The 24,561-nt window shown below is 46.5% G+C and overlaps 1 protein-coding gene across 1 annotated transcript in view; it reads right to left on the minus strand.

Annotated features, from left to right (window-relative positions):
- LOC147899065 (uncharacterized) overlaps positions 1-24,561 on the minus strand; it is a 205,116-nt gene that overhangs the window by 56,483 nt on the left and 124,072 nt on the right. Inside the window, exons 15-18 of the mRNA XM_087378640.1 lie at positions 23,104-23,270; positions 22,660-22,831; positions 15,423-15,512; positions 14,968-15,140 (exon numbers count right to left, since the gene is read on the minus strand). Coding sequence (XP_087234766.1) covers positions 14,968-15,140; positions 15,423-15,512; positions 22,660-22,831; positions 23,104-23,270 — 602 coding nt within the window. The remainder of the gene's footprint in view (positions 1-14,967; positions 15,141-15,422; positions 15,513-22,659; positions 22,832-23,103; positions 23,271-24,561) is intronic.

Genomic DNA, 24,561 nt, shown 5'->3' on the forward strand with positions numbered 1-24,561 from the left:
TGGTGGGTATTTTCAGCAGAGGTAGCTCCTCCCCTCAGGACAACGTAAGCTGAGACAATGGAGGACACTAATGCCACTCCCGTCGCCGAACCTGAGGAGATTGAAGCCACAGTTTCTTTTCCTCCCAACATTGTGCAGATGATTGAGGTAGCAGAGGAGGGTTTTCGTTCGACACACATCATTGGCTTTCTACCCGGTAGGTCTTCCTCATCAGTGTCTTTTCTGTCGGAAGAGAGGTCACTTTATTAGGGATTGCCCCAGTCGTTGGCCTCGATCAGAGACTCCGGATACATCTCATCCTACAAGTGACCCAAAACCTACAACTCAGCCTCCAGGGGTCTCTGAGCCTGCTTCTACTCATTCAGCAGAGCGAGAGGAGACTCCTCTGGGGGAGCCTCCAATGAACTCAGAGGACTTGGAGGTGCCTCCAGTGGAACAGCTTTCACGGAGAGCTCGGAGGAGACAGAGACACAGGGAGAGTCAGCAGTACGAGCAGCCCCAGGTACAAGCTCATAGATGGCAGAGAGTTGAGACACATGTGCAGGAGACCCCGGAAAGGGGAGATACAGAGGACCATCCGCAGGCAGGTCTTGACACTGTGCAGGAGATGGTAGCTCAAGGAGTTGAGACACACGTGCAGGAGACCCCGGAAAGGGGAGATGCAGAGGACCATCCGCAGGCAGGTCCTCACACTGTGCAGGAGACAGTAGCTATGGATTTGATGACTCTTGACACTTCTACCCCGGAGGTTCAGATATTGGTTTCTGAGACAGTTATCCAGTAGGAGACTGCTCAGGCTAGAGTTACGGTGATGGATGCCTCTTCCCAGCAGTCCATTGAGAGAGAGGTATTTCACGACACAAGTCAGAGTCAGAGCCCGTCCCAGGATCTCATGCGCCTGTATGAGGTTCCCTCGAGACCTCTTTCTCTTCCCCGTCGCACAGTACCTTCTTTTGTTGCTATGCGGAGCGTCCTCTTAGACACCCCTCCCAGTACAGCCTCGTCCTCGTAGCTTTTCACTCCTGGTTTATCCAGATATTTTGCGAGTGCGGTCACAGATTTCGCTCAGTACCCAGACAGGCGTGAGGGTTGGGAGATCCTAGCAGATGAGATTGAGCGAGATTTTCAGTCACCCATGCTTACAGGCACCTCGTCGCAGATTCTTCCTCTGCATCTCACCTATTCTAGGTGCAGAGTTAGGACGGCTCGTCCCTTTTCAGCTCTTCTGACTCCTAGACCTGACCCCAGGCTGGTTGATAGAGATCTGCCCGTTGAGTTTTAGTCCTTTTTGGCTCGAGGCGTTTCCACAGACTCCCTCACTAGATTGGAACTTCTCCCAGTATTTTGTCGACGGTCAGAGGAGGTAGAGGAGTACTTGGGATCTGTTACTCTATCCAGAGAGGGGCACATTCTTCGTTTCTTCGCAGGCAGCTTTCGTTCTGGGGGGAGTGAAAGCTGGTAAGCTGAGCTACTTGACAGCGAGATTGCTAGACAGCTTTTGAGCATGACTCAGTTTTCATCAGTTCACCGTATTGTTGGCTCGCAGATTCATTCTTGCCCTAGGACTCTTCGACCTGCTGGCTTTGGTGGCAGGGCCTTTCTGTTTCTGTTCTTTGAGGTTCAGGGAGACTTTGATTTGCCCAGGAGTGCTGGTTGGTTTGACTTTCAGCTCCTCAGTTCGCGCCAGAGTATTATTCCCTTGGATGGAGCCATTTTACATGGCTACTACTACCAGTGGGAAGGGTTGTGTTGTGGTGGTGACCATTCCAAGGAGGAGGGGTTGTATTCCCGGGGGAGGATGGTTTGTCGCCACTTCTTTTTAGAGCTCTCTGGGATACGATTGGGCCTCATCTACTTTCTGCCTTTTCAGAGGCTCTTGATGCAAGATATTTGGGCGAGACATTATGCACAGGTATGATTTGTCTCATCCCGAAAGGGGGAGACACGACAGTCCTACGTAATTGGAGACCCATTACACTTCTAGGGACAGCCAACAAGATCCTCCGTTCAAGCATTTTGTCAAACACGTTCCTTGAATCCTCTAGGCTACCACAACTGCTATACATGTTGACCAAGGCACTTCCCAGCGAAGACCTTGGCCCTTCGTTTAAAGCCTATGCTGCCAGATATCATCAGAGCTACTCAGACAGGATTTGTCCAAGATCGGAGTATCTTGGATAATATCTTCACTTTTTGGGAGGCCACTCACTGGGCGAAGGAGAGTCAGCAGGAGATTGCAGTTCTCCTTCTCGATTTTGAGAAGGCTTATGACAGGGTGGACTGGGGTTTCTTGGAAGGCACTATGAGGAGGCTAGGCTTCAGTGATACATGGATTTTATGGGTCTCCTCACTTTACTCTCACTCTTCTAGCAAGATGGTAGTCTGTGGAGGCAGAGGACCGGCTTTTCAGCTATCCAGATCGCTACGACAGGGATGCCCGCTTGCACCTTACCTTTTCCTTTTCGTAGCGGAGGCTATGGGATACTTTATGCAGGCTACCAGTCATGGCACTTTGGGCCTTCATCTGCCTATCCGACAGGAGCAGGAGCTTCTGGACTTTAAGTTTGCTGATGATACGGCACTGACAGTCAGAGGAGATGCATATAGTCTTGCTACTGCTGCGGATTCAATTGACAAGTTCTGCCTAGCCTCAGGGGGACTTGTCAATTGAAACAAATCAAAAGGCATCTGGACTGGAGCTCAGCAGGATACCCTAGCATGGGGAGGAGACAGAGGCTTTGTATGGATACCCAGAGGCACCTCCACGAGATATCTAGGCTTCCAGGTTGGCATTGAGGTGTCCCCGACGCAACAGTTTGCCCCAGTTCTTGAGAGTATCCGGAGAAAGCTAGCCTACTGGAGTACGGCTAGACTCTCTTTGGCCGGAAGAGCACTGGTACTCGACCGACTACTAGCGACTATGTGGTACGTTGCGTCATGTTGGTGTTTTCATGCTGACTCGATTCGTTAGGTGAGGAGATTGCTTCGGAACTTTCTGTGGAGCGGTGGTGATGGTTCTGAGGACACTAGGGCCAGAGTTTCATGGGATACTATCACTTTACCTTTCTCGCAGGGAGGACTTGGGGTTCTTGATTCGGAGATGCAGAGCAGAGCCCTTTTAGTCAAACTTCTTGTTAGAGGTTTGACTCCAAGAGATCAGCCGTGGAAGCAGTTCCTACTGCATGGGATTCACCAGTGCACCCCCAGAGCAGCAGGTCAGTGGGCAGGTAGAGTCAGTTGGATCTTCCTGACGGACCAGCATTCTCAGCCTTCCTCACCACTTGTGAAAAGGCTTATTCAGATATGGGATCATTTTCGACAGCACCTCATCAGAGCAGTTCCCTCCTCCAGAGAGGAAATTGCCCGACAGCCACTTTACCATAACCCCCTGGTTCGGTACTAGGGATCTTCCCTTGGTACAGAACTTAGGACTCCCTTGGCTAGATGGCATGCTTAGGGGGTTGTGACAGTCGGAGATTGGTTCAGGGGAGGTGTGGAGATGTCAGAGGAGGTGATCAAAGATAGACATGGGCCACTTGGACAGATTGCAGCCACCAGATTACTGATCATGAGAGCTATTCCTCAGGAGTGGAGGGATATACTTACAGATCCAGCCTATGTTGATCCCATTTCTACTTGGTCAGGTTGTTTTAGTGAGGCTGGGCTATGCATTGGAGTTCGGTTAGGACCGGCACCGTTTATTTATTTTGAGACGGACTCCTCTCAAAGATTGTATCCCACTCAGCCCCTGGATCGTCAGGAGCTTCTTTGGCAGAGAGTCAGGGTCATTGGTTGCCTAGGTAAGGAATGGGCCACAGATCCTTCCAGGTTGACCATTGCAGAGGATATTAGATGGAGACTTTGGATTTTTCAGGGTCGATCTCTTGCGAAGCTTGACTGGGACCCAGGTGAGTGGGCATGGCCTGTTCCGGTGGCAGGCGTTCGTCCTCTTTCTTTTTTCCAGTACTCAATGAGGGCAGGTTACAGGCTTCAGCAGAGAGACTCTCATCACCTACCATCTGCCTCCCAGCAATGGCACGCACAGGGACTTACTGCAGAGCTCTTACTGAGCTACTGGACCCACTTTCGGGGCATCAGTAGAGCCAGGAAAGTTTCCTACTTTCTTTGGCTCACTATACATAGGGGCATACCTGTGGGTACTTGGCTCCAGCAGATGGGTAGACCCTCCTTTATGCGTTGTTAGCTTGCAAAGGAATCTAGCAAGCATTGTTTATGGAGTTGCACCAGCTCTAGAGTGGTATGGACAGGTATCTTCAGGTTGTTCTCATATGTTACATCTGAGTCCTTTCTGATGACTTGGGGCGCTGCTCTTTGGGGGAGAGGATCTAAAACCTTTACTCTCTTTGAGTCAAAGCCAGGAGACCATGGTTTCTTCATGCAGCGTCGCCAAAGACGGGGTCCCACGGAGGCTAGCATCATGGAGCCGCAGGATTTACTTTTGGTACCGATACCAGCTCAGGATTCCATGCCTACTTCAGCTGTAGGGTCAGCCTGGGAGGTGATTTCCAGCATTACCCTATGGCAGATATGGTGTTCGCGATGTTCTTTTGTCCTTGGGGACCATTTATGCACGGAGGTTGACACTCTCATCTTCACTCTCAGGAGTTAGTGGGAGCGGTGTACAGGCACCTCTTTGGCAGCTCGTGGGAGACTTATATCCTTCATGAGGACATGGGACTGCTCTTTATTTTTTCACTTCTCCCACCTGTTGTATGATTTGTTTTGAATGGAATATATCACTCTTTTCTTACAAATGCAACCTTTACATGGGGAATATCACAGAAGAAAGCATTCAATAGACTCAAGGAGAAGTTGACTACAAAGCCTATTCTTGTAGTCCTGAATCTTTATCAACCTTTTGATGTTGATTGCGATGCCTGTGGAGAGTGTGTTGGGGCTGCATTACATCAGAATGAAAGAAAGAAAGAAAGAAAGTTTATTAAAGTCTTCGGAAGACCGATGGGTCTATGAGACTGTGAAAATCCTGATACAACGAGCTGTGGTAGTGGAGCTACTAAACGAGCGTCCATACCAATGCAAAATGCAAAATCTAAAAAATGCAAAAAATGCAGAATGGCAGTACTAAGTCCTAAGTAGAACATAGTCATGTCGATGGTCGACTATATATCAATCTCAGCATCATCATCAATATCATCATCATCCCCAGCAACAGCAAGATATCAGCATGGATGAGGCAGTGGAGGCATGAAGTCGGCAATAGAGTGATGTCGGCCACTCAGAGATGCGGTCCTGGCACGTCTCCTGGTCGTAGCTCTTCGTCTAACCCAGGCTACTGTGACCCCCGTCGGTCGGGCTCCAACTCTAAACAAGGAGGGGATGTCTCCAAGTGTGATCTGTGTATCGACCCTCTGTTTGAGCTCTCGGGTCACGGGCTCCGGGTCACGGGCATGTCGAGGCCTCGTCTCGTTGGGGTCCATGTGATCTAGCTGAAAGAACTCCGTGATAGAGCTCTGAGAGGGATCAACCGAGGAAGAAGTCTGCTCCTGTCTCTGTGCTCGGAGTATCCTCTCGCGATGTCTAAGTGCCTCATGAATGAAACCTGCCAAACACCGCTGGTCTAGGTAGGAGAGGAAATGGGCTAAAATCCCATAACTATCTCTGAAGAGGCAGTGGAAATGTCCTCAGATCTCATAGTACACAGGACACCTGAAGATGAAATGCTCCTCTATCTCAACCTCCTGTATGTCACATAGTGTGCATATGCGCCGCTCCCTGGGTAGTCACTCTGCTCTGCCGCTCTCGATGCGAAGTCTGTGTGAAGAGACCCGGAACTGCCCAAGAGAGATCCTCATCGAGTGGGGTAGGTGAATCTGTGTGTATCCTAGTGGGTCAATGAAACCCCCCGCTATGATATGTAAGAAGTGATCTTTGTAGAAGCTAAGCTTCACTGGGAGTTCACTCGGTTCCAACCAAGTTCGAAAAGTGTGTAGCTGTAGTAGATCCTCACGGATAACTTGGTTGACCTCGTGTGATAAGAGGGGAGAGAACGGAGCATCCATGCTATACTGAAAGGGAGGTAGTCTATCCATGTGGAGCCCCAGTCGCTCAAACCATCTCTTTGTACGTGCATACCAATACCTCTGATCTCCTCCTGCTGCAAGTGCCATAGAAGAGGATAAATCTATCCATGGTAGCTTGCTATGCCCCGAGGTATAATCCCCATATTCCCTGACTCGGTACAGATATGTGATGACCTGAAATGCAGCATCTAGCTGTAAAGGGGGTGACCCAAACTCAGCCTGAATGATCTGGTGAGGAACGGATGACTTACCACGAATCATCCGTGATAGCATGAGAACCTGTAGCCGCTCCACACGGGCCCACTCTGTATCCGACAATCTGGCCCCCAACAAGGACTGTCATACATCCCCGCTGGGCGAGCCAAGGAGTCAAAAAGCAACCCCTTGGTGCGTGGATCCTGAAAGTGTGAGCGGAAGCACTGTCTCTCTACCCTGGCCAATGAGACATACCCTCTACTCAAGCGTGCCTGCATCGCGGCTCTCATAGTGAAGCTCGGTCCGGAGAAGATAACCCCAAGCTAAGTGTATGATTAAACTATCTCAACAGATGACCCCGCAAATGTGAATTGCACCTGACGCATGATGGCTCGAGATGTATTGAAGATCATGACCTTGGTTTTACCCAGGTTGACCTTCAAATCATGAGACTCACAAAAGGACTGTAGTGCGTCTAGGTGTCTCTAAAGCCTCTCTGCTAAGGAAGACAAGAGAGCCGCGTCATCTGCATAGAGCAAAATCTGGATCAGCGTGCCCGCAAGAGAGCAACCTACACCCCCCTGTGTCTACATCATTGTCTCAAGCTCGTCAATGTAGAGGCCAAACAAGGTAGGCGACAAAGGACACCCTTGTTTGACCCCGATGGTACTCATGATCTCGTCTATCCACCCGGATCCTACCCGAACTCTGCCAGAAACTCTCTCATAAAGTGCCATGACATCCCAAATGATCTCTTGGTCATAACCCAAGTCCTATAAGCGCCGTATGAGGCGGGCTCTCAGGACCGTGTCAAATGCCTTGCGAAAATCCACAAAGCAACAATAAACCCTCTGCTTCCGTGACCTCGCCTCCTCAATGATACATCTGAGCGTCAGAATGTGGTCCATGGTTCCATGATCACGCCGGAATCCGGCCTGTCCTGTTGCTTTGAGTCCTCGACACTCTGCAAGTCTGCTAACCTCGAAGTCAAGTACTGATGCATAAATCTTGGACATGACATGTCCAATCATAATGGTCTTGTAGTTCTCCGAGCTCATGGGATCCCCTGCCTTGTGGATGGGTGAGATAGTGTTAATGGTCCAAGTGTGTGGAAATCCCAAACAAACCGCTTCATTAAAAAGCTTTGCTAAGATCGGGGCTAGGAGGTTAATCCCATATGCAATGAACTCAGTGCATAGTCCCTCATGACCCTTCGCTCGGCCATTATGAAGTTTCATTACAGCATCCTTTATCCCTCCTCTAGTGAAGAGGGTGCAGGATGTGGGACGAGGCATGTGTGAGAGGCTAGGGACTAGCTGATTTGGGATGTCATAAAGTGTGCGTGCATAATCAAACCAAATCTGGGTGTCAGTGAGTGGCGGAGGGGACCGTCCTTCTAGAAATCTCCGCCAGAAGTCCTTAGAGTTGTTACTATCAAAATGTTCAGTAGCTCCTTCTCGTTTCGACGAACGAAGTCTAGTTTCTTGCTCCGTACCAGTCTACAGTATTCACGTAGCGTATCTGGTGCACTCGGAAGACTGTTTTTGGTTTCGAATCTGAGTTGACGGCGTAAGGCCTTACACTCATCATCGTACCAACTATTACAGGGTACGGTTCCAGGGGGTGGTGGGCGGGTGGAGCGGGTGGTGTGGGGAAAAGCGTGAATGGCAGCCTCGTGTAGTGAGCGGGTGACAAGGGCAGCACGATCCTCTAAAAGGGGTATGAAGTCAATATAAGCAAGAAGTATGTACAGACGGCCAGAGTAAGAAGGTGAGTGATCCCGATCAAAGCGTATATCATGGTAGGTGGAGTAAGCATTGAGTGGGGTGGAAGGTGCTGTGCGAAGGGAGGTGGAGATGCGAAAGAAAAGGTATGTGTGATCAGCCCCTGGGGGGAGAGGTGCTACAGTGAAGTCAGTAATGCGAGATGAGCCCCCCCCATGTGGAAAGCATGTGAAACCACCTGAAGCGGGCCATCTGTCAAGACCATTATATATAATGAGATCATGTATTCTGCCTAGGTCTAATAGGGCCTGCCCATAGGATGAGAGTGGACCTCGCCTGTCAACCGAAACCCATAGCATACTTGCCTCCTCAAGGTCAACATCTACCAGTAGAGTGGAATCATCTCTGAAATCAAGAAGTAGTACCTGACGGGTCCTTGTCCTCGCATTGAAGTCCCCCACTAGAAGGACTTCTCCGCGGCTAGAAAAGTCAACGATGGACTGATAAAGGGCAGCAAATGGGGATGTCTCATCATCACCTCGAATATCTCTGGCAAAGTGGGAGGTCTCCGGGGGGAAGTAGCAAACTGCGACAAATAGATCCTGGCTGTCCATGTGTCGTATCCGTATCCAAAGAAATCTGGAATGTGTATCTCTCTGCTCTACTGAAATGATCCCCCGAAGTGTGGATCTGAAAAGGACTGCAACTCCACCTGAACCTCGAACTCCTCCTCTACCCCTCGTCTCATCTCTATAGGCAAACTCCCATGTATATCCGCTGACTATTGGGAGAGGGCGCTCTGGACTCTGATGTGTCTCTGTATAGAAGACTATGTCGTGGCCTGTATAGGATTCCGAGAAGTTCCCTGATTCTGACCATAAGGTACCATTACAGTTCCAAATGGTGCAGGACAGGGTCTCGGATATCTGAGTCTCATAGGCCCCGCTTCCCTATGTAGGGGAGGGGACATGTGTCTTACGGGGGCCTGTAAGAAGTCGTCCCTCTCGTACCACTGCACACTTCCCTCCTTTCGGGCCTGATCCTCTGCAGCAGCAAAGAGTGCCTCTCCTCAACCTGTAGAGGTGTGAGGTCCTCATTCATAGAGATCGCTGGCTGATCTCGAAGGAGTGACCTGCGTCGTAGAGCTGAAAGTTGTGCCTGAGTATCATGAAATCGTATGATCAGGGGTTGCTCTCGGTTGGGATCTCTCCCCACCCGCCATGCCCTCTCTATCCTATGCTCAGCCACACCCAGGGTAGCGATCACGAACGCAGTTGCATCTACCATCGGTGTAGCCTCAATGCGTGGGATCCCGTGTACTCTGATGTTGAGAGCCTTACTGGCTCTCTACTGCTGCTCCATGAGGGTAGCCGAAACGGTGACCCTTGCGGGTTCCTGTTTGGCCACGTCAACCCATCTGGAAGTCTCCTCAATAGCAGATTGCATGCTCGCAATCTGTGCCTCGACCACCGGGGTACTCCCTGGGGCAGTGTGCATGGCTGTGACCTCCTGTCGGAGCTGCATGATATCCTGTCTGAGTCCCTGAATAAGACCCGCCTGCTCCCGAATGGCCCTAGCCTGCTCCTGTATGATGCGGCTGTATGATGCGGCTCTGCTCCTGGTTGAAGCGGACCTGCTCCCGTGCGAAGCGAGCCAGCTCCATCTCACGCTCACGAAAACTATGTATCTCCGTGAGTAGGGTCTCACGGGCCTCTGGTGTGTCAGTCCACCCATGTCCATGCCGAAACTATGGTGACTGTGGCATGAAAGAGTGGGATTAAGTCCGAAAACTGGACGGTGGCTGAGTGAGGAACGGAAATGACAGTGGAATGGATGAGGCAGTCCCAACGGGGTGTGGGAGGGTGGGCTGACTGAGAGGCAGAGGGGAGAGTGAAGCGTAATGCGGCACAGTGTATGACACCTCCACAGTAGGTGTCATAAGCTGTGCGAGAGCTGTAACAGGAGAAGAGGGAAAGGGAACAACAACCGGCGCCATGGGCATGAGTATGTCACTGATCGTAGATGTAGATGGAGCTGAGACTCGAACTAGAGCTAGGCCTAAAGCGGGGACTGAAGTCGAAGTAGAGATAGAGATAGAGGGAGCTGAGGTTGGAGCTGAAAACGAAACTGACACTGTGGCGGGAGTTGAGGTTGAGGTTGAGGTAGAAATAGATGCTGAAGAAGCTGAGGCGGGTCCTACCTTTGCCTTGTTGTTTACCCCGAGTCCACTTCGGTTGTAACGTGTGTTCACATCCTCCAAATTCAGTTGTGTCGTTTGCTTTTTGTTGTTGTTGTTATTTTCATCTTTCTTGGCTTTGTCCCCCATTCTCTTGGGGTGCGGGTGCAGATCTTAGTGTTAATGTTCAGCCGGGAGCGGGAGCACCGGTTCCCCCCCCATAATGGGAGGCACGTCCAGTGCGAGGTGGTGGAGAGGTATTGCGGAAGCCTGAAGTGGAGAGGCAGCCAAGAGGTGAGGAAGGAGGAGAGGCTAAGATGGCAAGGATTTTTATTTATTATTATTTTTTTAAAAGGTGGTTGTGGTTTTCTTTTTTCTTTTTTTTCCCCAAAAAAAAAAAAAGTGGCGAGGGGAGCAGAGAAGGGGGGGGGGGACGGTGGATGAATGGAAAAGGAGGGAGGGGGGTGGCTGGTGGCTGAGTGAGGGGGTAGCGGGGAGCGAGGGGTGGCTGAGGGGAGCGAGGGGCTGAGCGGGAGCGAGGGGCTGAGCGGGAGCGACGGGCTGTGGGGAGCGAGGGGTGGCTAAGGGGAGCGGGGGGCTGAGCGAGTTGGGTGGGAGCGGGAGCGAGGAGCGAGAAGGGGGGTGCGGGTAGCTGCAGCAGCGCCCAGGGAGGGCTGAGCGGGGGGGGGGGGGGGTAGCGGAGGGTGGCAGAGGGCTGAGCGGGGGGGTAGCAGAGGGTAGCGGGGGCTTAGCTAAGGGGGGGCTGAGCGAGGGTGGCGGACGGGTAGCAGAGGGCTGAGCCGCGGGGGGGGGGGGGGGGGGGGAGGGTTAGCAGAGGGTAGCGGAGGGCTGAGCGGGGGGTAGCGGGGGGGCTGAGCGGGGGGTAGCGGGGGGCTGAGCGGGGGGTAGTGGGGGGGCTGAGCGAGGGGTAGCGAGGGGCTGAGCGTACTAGCATACGAGAGCCGAAGATTGTGTGATGCTGAAAGATATCTGGGAATCTATGAAAAAGAATTGTTGGCTATAGTTCATGCTGTGAACACATGGAAGCATTATCTTTTGGGTGCACATTTTACTGTTAAAACAGATCACCAAACTCAGATATTTTCTAACTCAGACAAAACTTTCCGAGAAGCATATGAAATGGGCAAATATGCTGTCAATGTATCATTTTCAGATTGTCCATACACCAGGAATTCGGAACAGAGTGGCAGATGCCTTGTCCCGAAGACCCCAGGTCAATAATGTGACTATTGCCTATCATCAAGACCTAGAAGGCATGAGGGAGCAATATGCTAATGATGCAGATTTTGGTGAGATTTTACAGCAAATGCAGTCACTATTCCCTGAAAGATGGGTATCTAATGAAAGATGACTGCCTATGCATCACCCAAGAGATGAGGAAAAAGATTTTGGAGGAATGCCATGCACCTCCTTATGCTGGACATAGAGGAATCACAGCAACAACTCTAGCACTAGAGGTATTTCTTTTGGCCAGGAATGCGAAAAGATATACATCAGTTTGTTACTGAATGCCTTATGTGTCAGAAAGTGAAGTATGATAGACGGAAGGCACCTGGCCTACTTATGCCTCTTCCCATGCCTCAGGCACCGTGGGAAAGTATTACAATGGACTTCATTTTTTATTTGCCAAGATCAAAGTCAGGGAATGATGGGATTTGGACTATCATTGATAGATTCAGCAAGCAAGCTCATTTCATTCCGGTTCGCAAAACCATAAAGGCAGATCATATGGCTAAGCTTTTCATGGCACAGATCTTTAAACATCATGGTATGCCTAAGTCCATTGTCAGTGATCGAGATTCTGGAGAGCTTTATTTGATAATATGGGGACGAATCTGAATTTTTCTTCTTCTTTCCATCCCCAGACATCTAGATGGTCAAAGTGAAGTAGCAAATTCTACAGCATTGGATATGCTGAAATGCTACGTGGGTAACCAAGGTTTAGACTGGGAAAAGTACTTACCATTGGTAGGGTTTGCTTACAATAATACAGTACATAGCTCTACAGGAAAAGCCCCCTTTGAGGTCATCTATGGAAAGGTGATTCTACCACCTATCCGGAGGACCAAGGATAAAATATTTGCAGCTGATCAGTTTGTGAGAGATCTCCAGACAGCTTATAGCGAAGTCCGGACAGCAATTGAAAGGTCTCAAGAGAAGCATAAAAGAGCTACAGATAAGCATAGGAGACAGTTAAATCTCAAGGAAGGGGATTGGGTACTTTTGAAGTTCGAGAAAGCTAGGCTCTGCAAGTTTAAAGGCAAACAGAAAGTGTATGCAAAGTTATCTTTCAGATACTATGGCCCTTTCAGGGTTACATAAAGAATAAATGAAGTTGCATATAGGTTAGCATTGCCAGAGCATTGGAGGATTCACAATGCATTCCATGTGAATCTTCTAAAGAAATTCCAGGGGCCAGAGCCTACAGAGTGAGTCAATATCAGAGGATCCACCAGAACTGGATGAGCTAGAGGAGGTCCTTCAGCCAGAGCAGATTGTGTACCATACTGTACGCAAAGGCCCTCAAGGCAAGGAGTTTTACAAGTATCTTGTAAAATTCAAGAATTATACGGCATTAGATGCCGAGTGGATGGATGACGACATGTTATCTGAACATTCACAGCTTTTGGATGTTTACAAGGAAGCTTTTCAGTTGAGGTCAACTGAATAGAAGTCGAGGGGATGTCACCACAATGTAAATATCCTAAGTCAAAGTACAGTTGACCATTTATTTGATCATAATTAAAGAGTTTTCATGTGTTAATTATGGTCAAAGAGTTCTTTTAATGGTCAGAGAATTGACTACGGTCAAAGATACTTAACTCTGGTCAAGTAAACCTAACTTTGGTCGGGGAGACTCGGTCTATTACCAAGAGGGTTAACTGTGGTTAATCAGAGAACCATAGAGCTGACTACGGTCAGAGAGTGTTGACTTCGGTCAACGAGTCTTGGCATGTGCCAAGAGGGTTAACTACGGTTAACCAAGATGTGCCAACTTCGGTTGGAGAGTTATGCCAACTTCGGTTGGAGAGACTTGACTATAATTAAGGCGCCTCGACCCTTGGTTAAAGCCCTTAATTATGATCAAGAGCGTTGACTTCGGTTAACCAGAGAATAGATATATTTTTTAAATATTTGTTATGTGTGCACATGTGTTCAGTGGGGACGCCCACCGTGACTAGAATTAGTCCACCATGTGTTATTTGCATGCAAAGCACTAACAATTAATGGGTGCCATGGTGGTGCGCTTTAATTAATTGTTGCAGGTACTAAGAAGAGTTATTTTCCTAAGCGCTACAGGAGCCTACCAAGAGTCTAGGAGGCGGTTCGCGTGACCAAGTGCTTCGAAGACTCCAGAGTTGCCCTTAGTGGCATGTAATTAGGAAAGTAATGTAGAAATTGACAAGTGGCTTGTTGCCAAGAAGGGGAGCCTTAGAGCTCGGTTAGTGATTTTTCATTCACGTTTTGGATATGTATGAACAGCTCTATGCTGAACTATGTACTCCATCCTCTCAAGTAATAAAATCCTTCGACTGTTGTCCTGGGCCCTAGTGTTTCTGTTGAGAGGGAGAGAAGGAGAGTAAATAAGAGTTTCTTTGCTGTATTTCACGACTGAGGTTACAAGTGCTGCCTCAGTGGATGAATAATGAGCCCCCACCAAAGGGCTCCTTATATAGGGGCCACATGCCCTTAAACGAACCGATCAGCAGGCTCTTTTATTGCCCAACCGATATGCTCCATAAACCGACTGGGGCCCAGCCCCTGGTATGTAGAAACCGACCTGATAGGCAGCCAGTGGCCTTGGCTGTGCCAGCCCCTGGTCAGGGCCTATACTTGCCCGAAAACCATCACCATATGGCTTGTACCATAGCCGCCTCTGCAATCTCCTCTATCCTAGTTTTTGCCAGGCCCTGGAACCTCTGTGAAGGTTCCGTACAGCTTCTGTAGGCAGCCCGTACAGCACCCGTCTGTCCTACCCTCTGTCTGGACCTTTCAGCTCCAGATCTGGTCTCTTACCTGCTGTAGAACGTCACATATTACCTGCAACCACCACGCCCCTGATCCGTACAGTTCCAGGCCTCCAGAGAGCCTCCAAATATCCTGAGGTGTGTGGGCAGCCTATGTGCTGTCCATGTGGCAGCCCCCTCCTCTTGGTTTTCCTTTTGAATTTTTGTATGCTGCCTTACATGGCAGCCAATATAATGCCCATGTGGCAGCCAAATCAGCCCTAGTCTATCTCCCCAATGCTCTCGTCATATGGGGGCGTACATACGGGGAGGTGACTTCATGAATGAAAAGCTACATGGGTACAGTTGATGCGAACTTTGATGGTTTGAATTTTAGTGTTGATATAGAAAAGAAAGCAAAAATATTCTAGGAGAAATGAATAAATTGAGTTTCACATAGACTGAAGCAGATTTTTATCATGCTCTGAAGGACCTATGCATATGGCAGGAAGTCTAAGAAGGAAGAAGGGCATAAAGACTAGATACGAATTTTCAAAATGGTTAAGAATATAGCTTTTGAGAACGAGCTCAGAAATCAGTACCACAATTGGGAATGGATCAATCGCTTGTATAGGGAACGGCTCTCTTACAGTAGTTACAACAAATAAAATGTATAGGGATCATTCACTTGTATAGGGAAAGGCTTTCTTACAGAAATTACAACAAATACAATGTAAAATGAGTCGAGTGGATCATTCGCTTGTATATGGAAAGGTTTCCCTACAGTAATTACAACAAATATGATGTAGAATCAGTCCAGTTGATCATGATTTTTAGAGTACCTGTCCCAGTTGAACAATCTTATGTTCATTTTGATTGCTCGATAGGTTAATCCCGAATGCAAAAGTATTGACTCTGCATCCTTATAATGCCTTCTAAACAATGCAAATTCTGCTTCACGTATCACATCCGAGCTGAGGTCCTTGAAATGAGTAATAAATTCCACCTTATCAACCTGTGCACTTCGAGACATATCTCAGTTGTTTCTTTCAACAAGCCATTTACTGCTGTATACTTGGAAGGAAAGAGTGGCAAGAAAACAACTAAGATTTTAAAAACAATAGAACAATGACTGAATATTGACCTCTGTCAACAAATATGTCAGACTTCAGATATTTTCTGTCACTACCAATCTATGTAATTTTCCCGAATTGATTCCATGATATACCTTTCTCAAAACAAAAGAAATCATATACAGAAGATGTTTCGAATAGCATTGCAGAAAAAGTAAATGCACCTCATCAAGTGCAGTGTATGCCTCTTTTGCCACATTGAATTCTTTCGCATCCATTGCTGCTCCTGCTAAAGAAGCCCATAATGCCTGTTCCTGCAAAGAGCAAGTTCGGAATGGTGCAGGTAAATTTAACAATTAAATCTCATATTGACACACAAAAAGGGTGTGGTGGTGGTAGTGGGAATACAAAAAGGGCATGGTGGTAGTGGGAATACAAGAACATGTCCACTATACCAGAATAGCATGGTGCTTTCTATTTGTGTAAGATGAAGAAACACTACGAATGGCATCCACCCAAATGTCATCATATATACAGGCATAAAACCTTGTTAATGATTGGTCCAACGTCATGTCTAATGGATTTTAAAGCTAAAGGACCATATTATTGGTGGGCAGGATAGTGTTCAGCCATTGTTGCTTCTCTCATCTATTACAACCCATGGATATGTTTTCCTTTGGATTGAGCTCATTATGTGCCCCCACATGTTGTACCCATAAGGTCTTCCCAAATTTCATAATCTTTTCTTGAGTGACAAATTTCCGCGATGTTCCTGCACATTTATCTAAAGACTTCTCTAAGACTGCTTTATTAAGCAAAGGAGCATGATAGTGGGTGAATGAAATCCCACACTTATATTGCAGTATGACTTGGCAGTGAACAAATGCACCCATAGAGGAGCTACAAAAAATTGGCACAAGGGACTACGGCACTACACAAGGTCAATAATGTCTGAGCAAATGAAAAACTGCATAAGAACCAAGGCAATGGCTGAAATGCCACATCATGCCTTTGATAGTCTCATAAAAGAAAGCACAGCCCCTCCACTCTCTAAGAAAGATTGTCCTCCTAGCCGAGCCAGGCCTAGAACAACCCCGCATCCTCAACCAAATCGCCATCAAGGTGTGTCTGATATATGTCCGGATATTGTCTAGGGTATGAGTTGGGCAGGCCTGGTGCCATCAAAATCCTCTATGCATCTAGATCTCTGTGGATGCATCAATTTTACGAGCAAAAACCTATGAGCAGGTTTATTTCTAAAGCAGACCATCTGGAAAAGACTCTGTTGGCATTACAACGAATAGATGATGCCCAAGGTAACTTGAACCCTTTGAAGTGTCATATTGCAGAGGATAAAGTGAATTTGCTTGGTCATGTGGTTTCCCAACAAGGGATTGAGATGGATTCTGAAAAGGTTGCTGCCATAGAGGATACACCGGTGCCAAAGACAGGGTGGCAATTGAAGACCTTTGTCCAAAAAGTTACCTACTATGGAAGGTTTCTACAGGAATTGGCACAAGAGCTCTATCCTTTGCATCAGCTGGCCAAAAAGAAGACTGAGTTTCCTTGGACAGATCAGACCCAAAAAGCATTTGAGAGGGTTAAGAAAATGCTACAGCATGGACCAATTCTTATGCCTCCTAATTGGGAAAGGGGAGAAGGGTTATATGCAGCCCATTTACTATGCGAGCTGCTGTCTAATGGATGCAGAGGGGAAATGTTCTAAGATAGAAAAACAAGGGCTGACGATGATGTATGCAGTACGTAAGTTCACGTCTTATCTGCTGCCTAAGCCTATTATTTTTCTGGCAGATGCAGTGATCATGCCCTATCTTGCAAAGAAGCCCAATCCCTCTGGGAAGCTTGTGAAGTGGCTGGCTGAGTTGCAGGAATTTCAATTAACCTTCATGACAGAGCACTCTACATGTGCCACCCTGGCAGATTTGCTCACAGGAAAAGAGGTGGCAGAGGAAATGGAAATTCAGGTCAAAGACAAAGGAAAAAGGAAGAAAACAATTTGAAACACAGTCTATACAGCAAACAGAGGAAGTGACAGAACCAACATATACGTTGTACTTTGATGGGGCTTTTCAAAAGAGTACAGGAAGAGGAGGTACTGGCATATGTGTAGACAACCCAGAGGGGCAGGAAATTGTTGCAGAAGGAAGGGATATTGGCTGTGTGAATTCTATTAACGAAGCTGAGTATGCAGCCCTGATTTATGGCTTAAAGTACAGCCAAGAAAAGGGAATACGAGGGTTAACTATACGTGGAGGTTCTCTGTTGATTATTTCTCAGATGCAAGGGGTGCCACAGGTACGAAATGAAGCACTTAAACCCTTGCAGAAAGAAGCAGAGCAGTTGCGTAAGGGCTTAAAAGTGAGGTCCTTCCTGCATATAAGGAGGCAGCAAAATGCACGGGCTGATGCATTGGATCAAGAAGCACTTAAGCTTGTGGTGGGTGCCTTATTCTTGAAAACAGGGCTGGAGAATTTACAAGATGTGTACGACTCTTTGCAGGAAGGGGTGTTCCCTGAAGATATGTCAAAACAGGAGCTATAGAGGTTATTGGTGAAATCCAGGCCCTACACACTATTGGGGAATACTTTATATAAGATAGGCAAGGACATGATCTTGCAGAGGGTGGTTGGGACTGCCATGAGGGTGTATGTGGGGGTCACTTTGCACACGAAAGTACTGCCAGGAAGTTTTGACAGCAGGGTATTGGTGGCCCACTATGCATAAAGACATCCAGGAGTGGTGTGCCACTTGTCATACTTGTCAAGAATTTGGGAGAAGGGAACTGAAAAAGGGCCCACTTCACCCCATCCAGGCATTAGGGCCTTTTGAAAACTGGGGGTTGGATTTTATAGGGCCATTGCCACGCTCCCGCAATGGAAAGTACTACATCATAGTGGCTACAGATTATGTTACACGTTGGCCAGAAGCAAAAGCTGTAACAAATGCTAGTGCCAAGACAGTGGCCAAATTTCTGATTGGGAATTTTTGGACACGCTTTGGTTGCCATCTAACAAATCATGGCCCAGCATTTAGAGCAGATGTCTTGCAAATGATGCTGTCTCGGTTTCAGTAAAGCATAGATTTTCTTCAGCCTATTACCCTCAATGCCAGGGTCTTGTGGAAAATACTAATGGTTTATTGTGTGATATCATTGCTAAAGCAATTGAGAAGAGCAGAGGTGAATGGGAGAAGTGGTTGCCCACAGCCTTATGGGCATACTGGGTTACTCACAAAATAGCTACAGGTTTCACCCCCTTTCGTTTGGTGTATGGAACAGAGGAAATCTTACCAATCGAACTAGAGTTGCCAACCTTAAGAATAGCATTGGAACATAATTTGGATGAAACAGAGACATGCGCTGCTAGGTTATTTGCTTTGGAGAGGTTAGATGAGCAACGACAGGAAGCAATGCTTACCAATGAGATACAATATAGAATTATTCAAACCAAAAACAAAATCTTGTGTCAGTGGGTTTCTTTCCTATTTGCCAAGCATGTCTACATTCTTGGCAGCCAGGGGAGGGGGAAATGCTATCCGAAAAATTATTTTGTTGGTATTAGAGGTGCTTAGCAGGTTCTAGTGTTATTGTATAGAAGGCTCTGTTGGGTTATATTCTAAATGCACCTCCGCTATGGAGTCCAAAGGGAGGTGGGGTGTCGAAAGGGCTTTTAGATGGGGTTTATTTCAAGTCAATAGGGTCACCGAAACCCGAGATATTCAATCAACTATGTTCATGTAGGGTTATGTTAGAGTGGTTTGATTAAGGAGCGTGAGACTTGGTGTAAATAGGGACTTGGGAAATGTCTGGAGAGTTGGAGTGGATGGATTTCCAAAACTTGTTTGTATCTCGAGCACAATGCATGCATGGCACATGTATAGAAAAATGAGCTCTTAGTAGGTGCAAATGGAACGCTCTTAAGAGGGCTTTCATGAAAGGTCCATTCAAGGACAGATGGCACCTTCATAAGGTCCATGTGGCAAGCATTGTTCATGGGGAGGGTTCTACAGAGGGAGCTCTACTTGGAAGAAAGTCAAGAGGAAAAAGGACACCTTATGAGAGAAAATGAGGATTTGTACTCTCCTGCTGCAACATGGAACAAATCCAAGGCTAATCTGAAGGAGGTAAGAGTCTATGGTGAGGCACATCTGAAGAGATCTAGTAGCTAGCTAGGAACAGAATGGAAATATGGAAAGCATAATGAAAGGCAAAATGGAAAGGAAAATGAAAGAACAAGTGCTAGGCAATGATAACCAAAATACTCACATGATATAAAGCTTGATGTTGACTGATGTGATAGATAATAGACAAGTACAACACTATATAGTGTGCCACTAGACTCTAGAAAGTCACAATGTCTATGGGATATCTCCCAATATGACACGTGGCATGTCTAGGACTCAATAGACTATAAAACCACACCTAGACCACCTAGAACACTCATTTTAGACTCACTTTGGCTTCATATTCCAACACCCCCCATGAAGGCAAGGTGAGAGACTACTGGAATGGAACCAAGAACAGAACATGACAATGACAGTCATCAAAACTGTGCATGCCGGTCTAGAACTAGACATGGCTCCCACACAATCTCAGAGGCAAGTGAGCATGGCTCAGAGGATAGTGAGCATAACATAGAAAGCTCATCTAGCATGGCTCAGAGGCTCATCATGCATGGATGCATGATCAACTCAGAGGCGTAGGAGACCAATGCACCAACATCTTGGAACTCATATGCCAGGCCTGATAACTAGACCCTATTAATGCCAGTACATGGCTCCCACAGTACATCCCCCTCTTGACAAGTGGTCATGAGATGTATACTTCCTGTGATGATTTCTCCGGGTTTTATCAAATCAGAATTGCTGAGAAGGATGTGCTTAAAACCACATTTGCCACACCCTGGGGGACGTTTTCATTCAAAGTAATGCCATTGGGCCTCACCAATGCTCCTGCTACCTTTCAAAGATTTATGCAGATGGTGTTTGCTCCATATTTGGGGGTTTTCTTGGAGGTGTTTTTAGATGATTTCTGTATATTCTCGGCACATAAGGAGCACGTTGTGAAGGTTAGGTTGGCCTTCCAAAGGGTCAATGATGCGAATGGCAGACTCAACCCTGATAAATGCACCATTGGAGCCACTCAAGGGAGGTTACTGGGACATATTGTCTCATCTGAGGGTGTCAAGCCTGACCCCGAGAAGGTAGAAGCTATCCTCAAGCTCTCCCCGCCAACAACTAAACATCAGGTACGCTCATTTGTCAATCTAGCAGGATACTATCGTCGCTTCATTGATCAATATGCTGCTTTGACGCGACCCATGACTATGCTATTAAAAGATGGAGTTGGTTTCTCTTGGGATGAGGATTGTGATCATGGGTTTGTACAAATCAAGAGTGCTCTAGCTTCAGAACCCATTCTACTAACTAGAAACATGGAGTCACACACCATAAAATAAATACATCATTTTAGGAGGAGTATCGAAGGCACACGACCTTTAGACTCAATGAAAACCAAACACTCAATACATATCATTTTAAGGGGACTACCCAGGGAAAAGGACCCCAAAATACATTAAGCTGTAGGAATAATAAAAATAGATCTCTTAGGAGTAAGAGATGTCCTCCAAGTAGCTAATGCACATGTGTGCACATCCCTGTGAGTCGATGACGATGTCAATCTTCGAAGCACTAGGCATGGATGCCCCAAACTATGTGTCGATGAAGTCCATGGGGTAGCTACATGGAGCGGTCACGGCATGACTCGTAAAATAGAAGATGGAGAGTCACCCAAAAGTCGATGTAGAGGCCGGAGGTGTCACGAGTACTTCAAGGAGCCAATCAATGTGTACCACGGGCACCACGAGCACTTGGAGAGGTGATCGAAGAAGTCAAGGAGTAACCCGGACACACATCAAGCTCACATTAAGCTTCTTTTTGCTGTTTAGATCGCGAGCAATGGGAGGCAATCTTGGCGGATTTTTGGTAGAGAAGGTAGAGGCAACGTGGACATCAAGTGCAGCGTGGGCTGCTGAAGTGAGTGGAAGCAGGAGCTGCGCGGCAGCAGAGCTACGTGGGCAGCAGCGCTGCGTGGGCAACAGAGCTACATTTGGAGCAGCAAGGGCAACAGCAACAGTAGAGAATGGCGCACTTTTGGAGAGAAGAATGACGGGCATAAGAGAAGCGGGCACAGAGGCAGGCAGAATGGCAAAAGAAATGGTGGCTCAGTTGGCTGAGCAATGGCGGGTGTTGCAGCTCCACGCGGTCCTTCCTTGCTGAGGCTCGAGGTTAAGGGCCTGCTTGTTGGTGAAGACAAACCCGATGTTGATGGGGTCTTCGATGGTGAGGCTTGGGTGGAAGAGGGAGTACTCAAGGAAGGAGAGGAGAAGAGAGCTAAGGTGGAGAGGAGCTGATGAGGAGAGGGAGTGGAGGAGCTAGCCTCTCCATAGGTCTAAGATGGGCTTCAAGACCCCCTCATTCCTTGAGGAAAGCTGGCTCTGATACCATATGAAGAGACCTAGTAGCTAGCTAGGAACGGAATGGAAATATGGAAAGCATAATGAAAGGCAAAATGGAAAGGAAAATGAAAGAACAAGTGCTAGGCAATGATAACCAAAATACTCACATGATATAAAGCTTGATGTTGACTGATGTGATAGACAATAGACAAGTACGACACTATATAGTGTGCTACTAGACTCTAGAAAGTCACAATGTCTATGGGATATCTCCCAATATGACACGTGGCATGTCTAGGACTCACTAGACTATAAAACCACACCTAGACCACCTAGAACACTCATTTTAGACTCACTTTGGCTTCATATTCCAACAGCATCCAAGTAAAATGTTCTAGCTCACTATCTGATAGGGCGTCTCATGCCAAGAAAACGAGTCCAACATCTGAGGAAGAGGCTCGTTTCCTCTGCCACAAACAGCGATAATAAAGGAGCAAGTGGGTACTTCTACCAAATGTAAATGGAACTCTAAAACCCATCTCCTCTAGCACCCTCGATAAGAACTTGAATGTGGGCTGATCTATACTCTAATCCAAAAATCGTCCAACATCTGAGGAAGAGGCTCATTTCCTCTGCCACAAACAGCGATAATAAAGGAGCAAGTGGGTACTTCTACCAAATGTAAATGGAACTCTAAAACCCATCTCCTCTAGCACCCTCGATAAGAACTTGAATGTGGGCTGATCTATACTCTAATCCAAAAATCTGAGAAGCCAAGGCGGAGCATCTTACCCTCAAGAAAGCCCCAATATACTCTACCATAAGCACTCTCAAAATCCATAAAGAGGATAGCAACGCCATGACTATCGTACTTGGCCTTCCAAAATGAAAATATATTTATAAAAGTTAGAAGGTCTAACAGGTATTTGGAATTATCAAACTTTATAAAGAGCAGTGCAATATGAGTCATGCTTTAGTGATATACCTTAAACAACCAACATAATTTCTTAGCATGATCCCATTTCTTTGCTGCAAGATATTCAAACAGGAGGTATGGTACTGATGATAGACTATTAAGAACAATAGTACCATCTTCATAACTAATCATGCATCGTGACCCTTGAAAACTGTGGAGGGTTGCATTTTTCCCGAGAAAACTGCAGCATAAAAAGGAAGGGAAGGTTGGAATCCATACAAGAGCATTCAAAAACTGATAACATGGTTAGCCAAAAAAAGAAAAAACTACTATTTTAGAGGATTTGTAGTCCACCAAGAGCTTTCAAATAAACAATGAATAAACCCTTATGTTTGAGTACATAAGAATAGCTAATGATTTCTATGGAAAATTCTTTCACCATTCCTTTTTAGCTTCGAAAAATTTGCAAGATCCTCATCAAATATGGGTGTACCATACATCAAGAATACTCACCTTTCCTTTTTCAATTTCAAGAATTTCAGAAGATCCTCGTCAATGAAAACCGCTTGTGGGTAGTACCATACAATAAGATTTTGGTCTACCATTGCTGCAATTATATTTGCATCATCACTCCAAAATGCCTTGGAGGTCATGGAAGCTAGTTTTGTGACATATGATTTCTGTATACAAAGCTCACACGATTAATTTTTTGAAAAAAAGCCATAAAAAGCCATAACACACACAATAGAACGATATTACATCTTCTATGTGTGAAGCAATGATGAATAACAGGAAATTATTTAATTTACATCCAGATAGACAAAGCTATGTTGACCTATTAAGCTAAGTAACACACACATTTTTTTGTTGAACATAAATATCATGCTTTTATTCATTTGATAACACTATGTGAAACTCACTGATAGCATTTAAATATAGAAAAAATATTCCAAACTAAAATTACAAACACAGAGAATGGAGTGCCAAGCTAGGTCCTTCCCTATTGTAATAGAGATTTATATAAACAAGAACATGTCATCTCATCTTAGTTGTTATCACATCCACCAATACTATGGCTGCATGTAGACCAAATTTTCCAAAGGGCATAGTACTCTCTCAGGAAGATGTTTGCAGCATAGAAGCGATGGTGGTTTGATCCATGATAGTGAATGTATATGTCTGCGGAAATAATAATGACAGCATGGTGGCCTATCCAACCACAATCAGATATCAATCAACTGGAACTCTAAACCTGGACATCCAGTACAACTCCTATTGGAAAGGAAAAGGAACGAATCTACAATCAACCAAACAAAAGGAAAAGTAGTAAGAGAAAGCATCCGCCTGTCTAGGAGCCGGGGATCCAAAGGCTACCACACCTCAAGGATGGGGCAACTACTTCTTTATAATCTTCCAATACAAATGACTTGACCTCTAGCAAAAGGACCGACATGGCAGAAATCATTGCTTGATTTGAAGTTTCTTCAAAAGGAGATCCATTTAAATCCTTAACATAATTGAATTTGCTTCAAAAGAAGAGAACCTTGGTTGAACCCACAAATTCTGTCACAAGGGCAAGAGAGCAAATGTTATTATTGGCTATCCTTCCAAGGTGACTCCAAAGCTGAGGAGAAGGAAGATTGAACTCTTTTGATGAAAATGTTCCAAGAAGACAATTGGACTAGGAAAGAAAAGCAGGGTTGACGACAGAGGGGCCATTAACACCTCAAAAAGGGGAGCCACTATGTCCAAAGATTCTTGAACACCAAAATCAAAATGAAATGCTAGGGAAGCTACCTTTGAATCTACGAAGGGGAATAGCAACGTGGGGAAGGAAGATGTTTTCAACCAACCTACATGCTCGTCAGCATGTGACAATGGTCTCCCACCTACTATCGATTGCATTCTATTGAGGTGAGTTGCCTCCATCTCCCATTTGAAGTGCAAAGAGCTCCTGCTTCAGCATAATCT

The sequence above is a fragment of the Dipteris shenzhenensis genome, chromosome 8 (genome assembly GCF_047967505.1).
Source record: "Dipteris shenzhenensis isolate YYH24624 ecotype China chromosome 8, Dip_SZ_1.0, whole genome shotgun sequence".
Lineage (NCBI taxonomy): Eukaryota > Viridiplantae > Streptophyta > Polypodiopsida > Gleicheniales > Dipteridaceae > Dipteris > Dipteris shenzhenensis.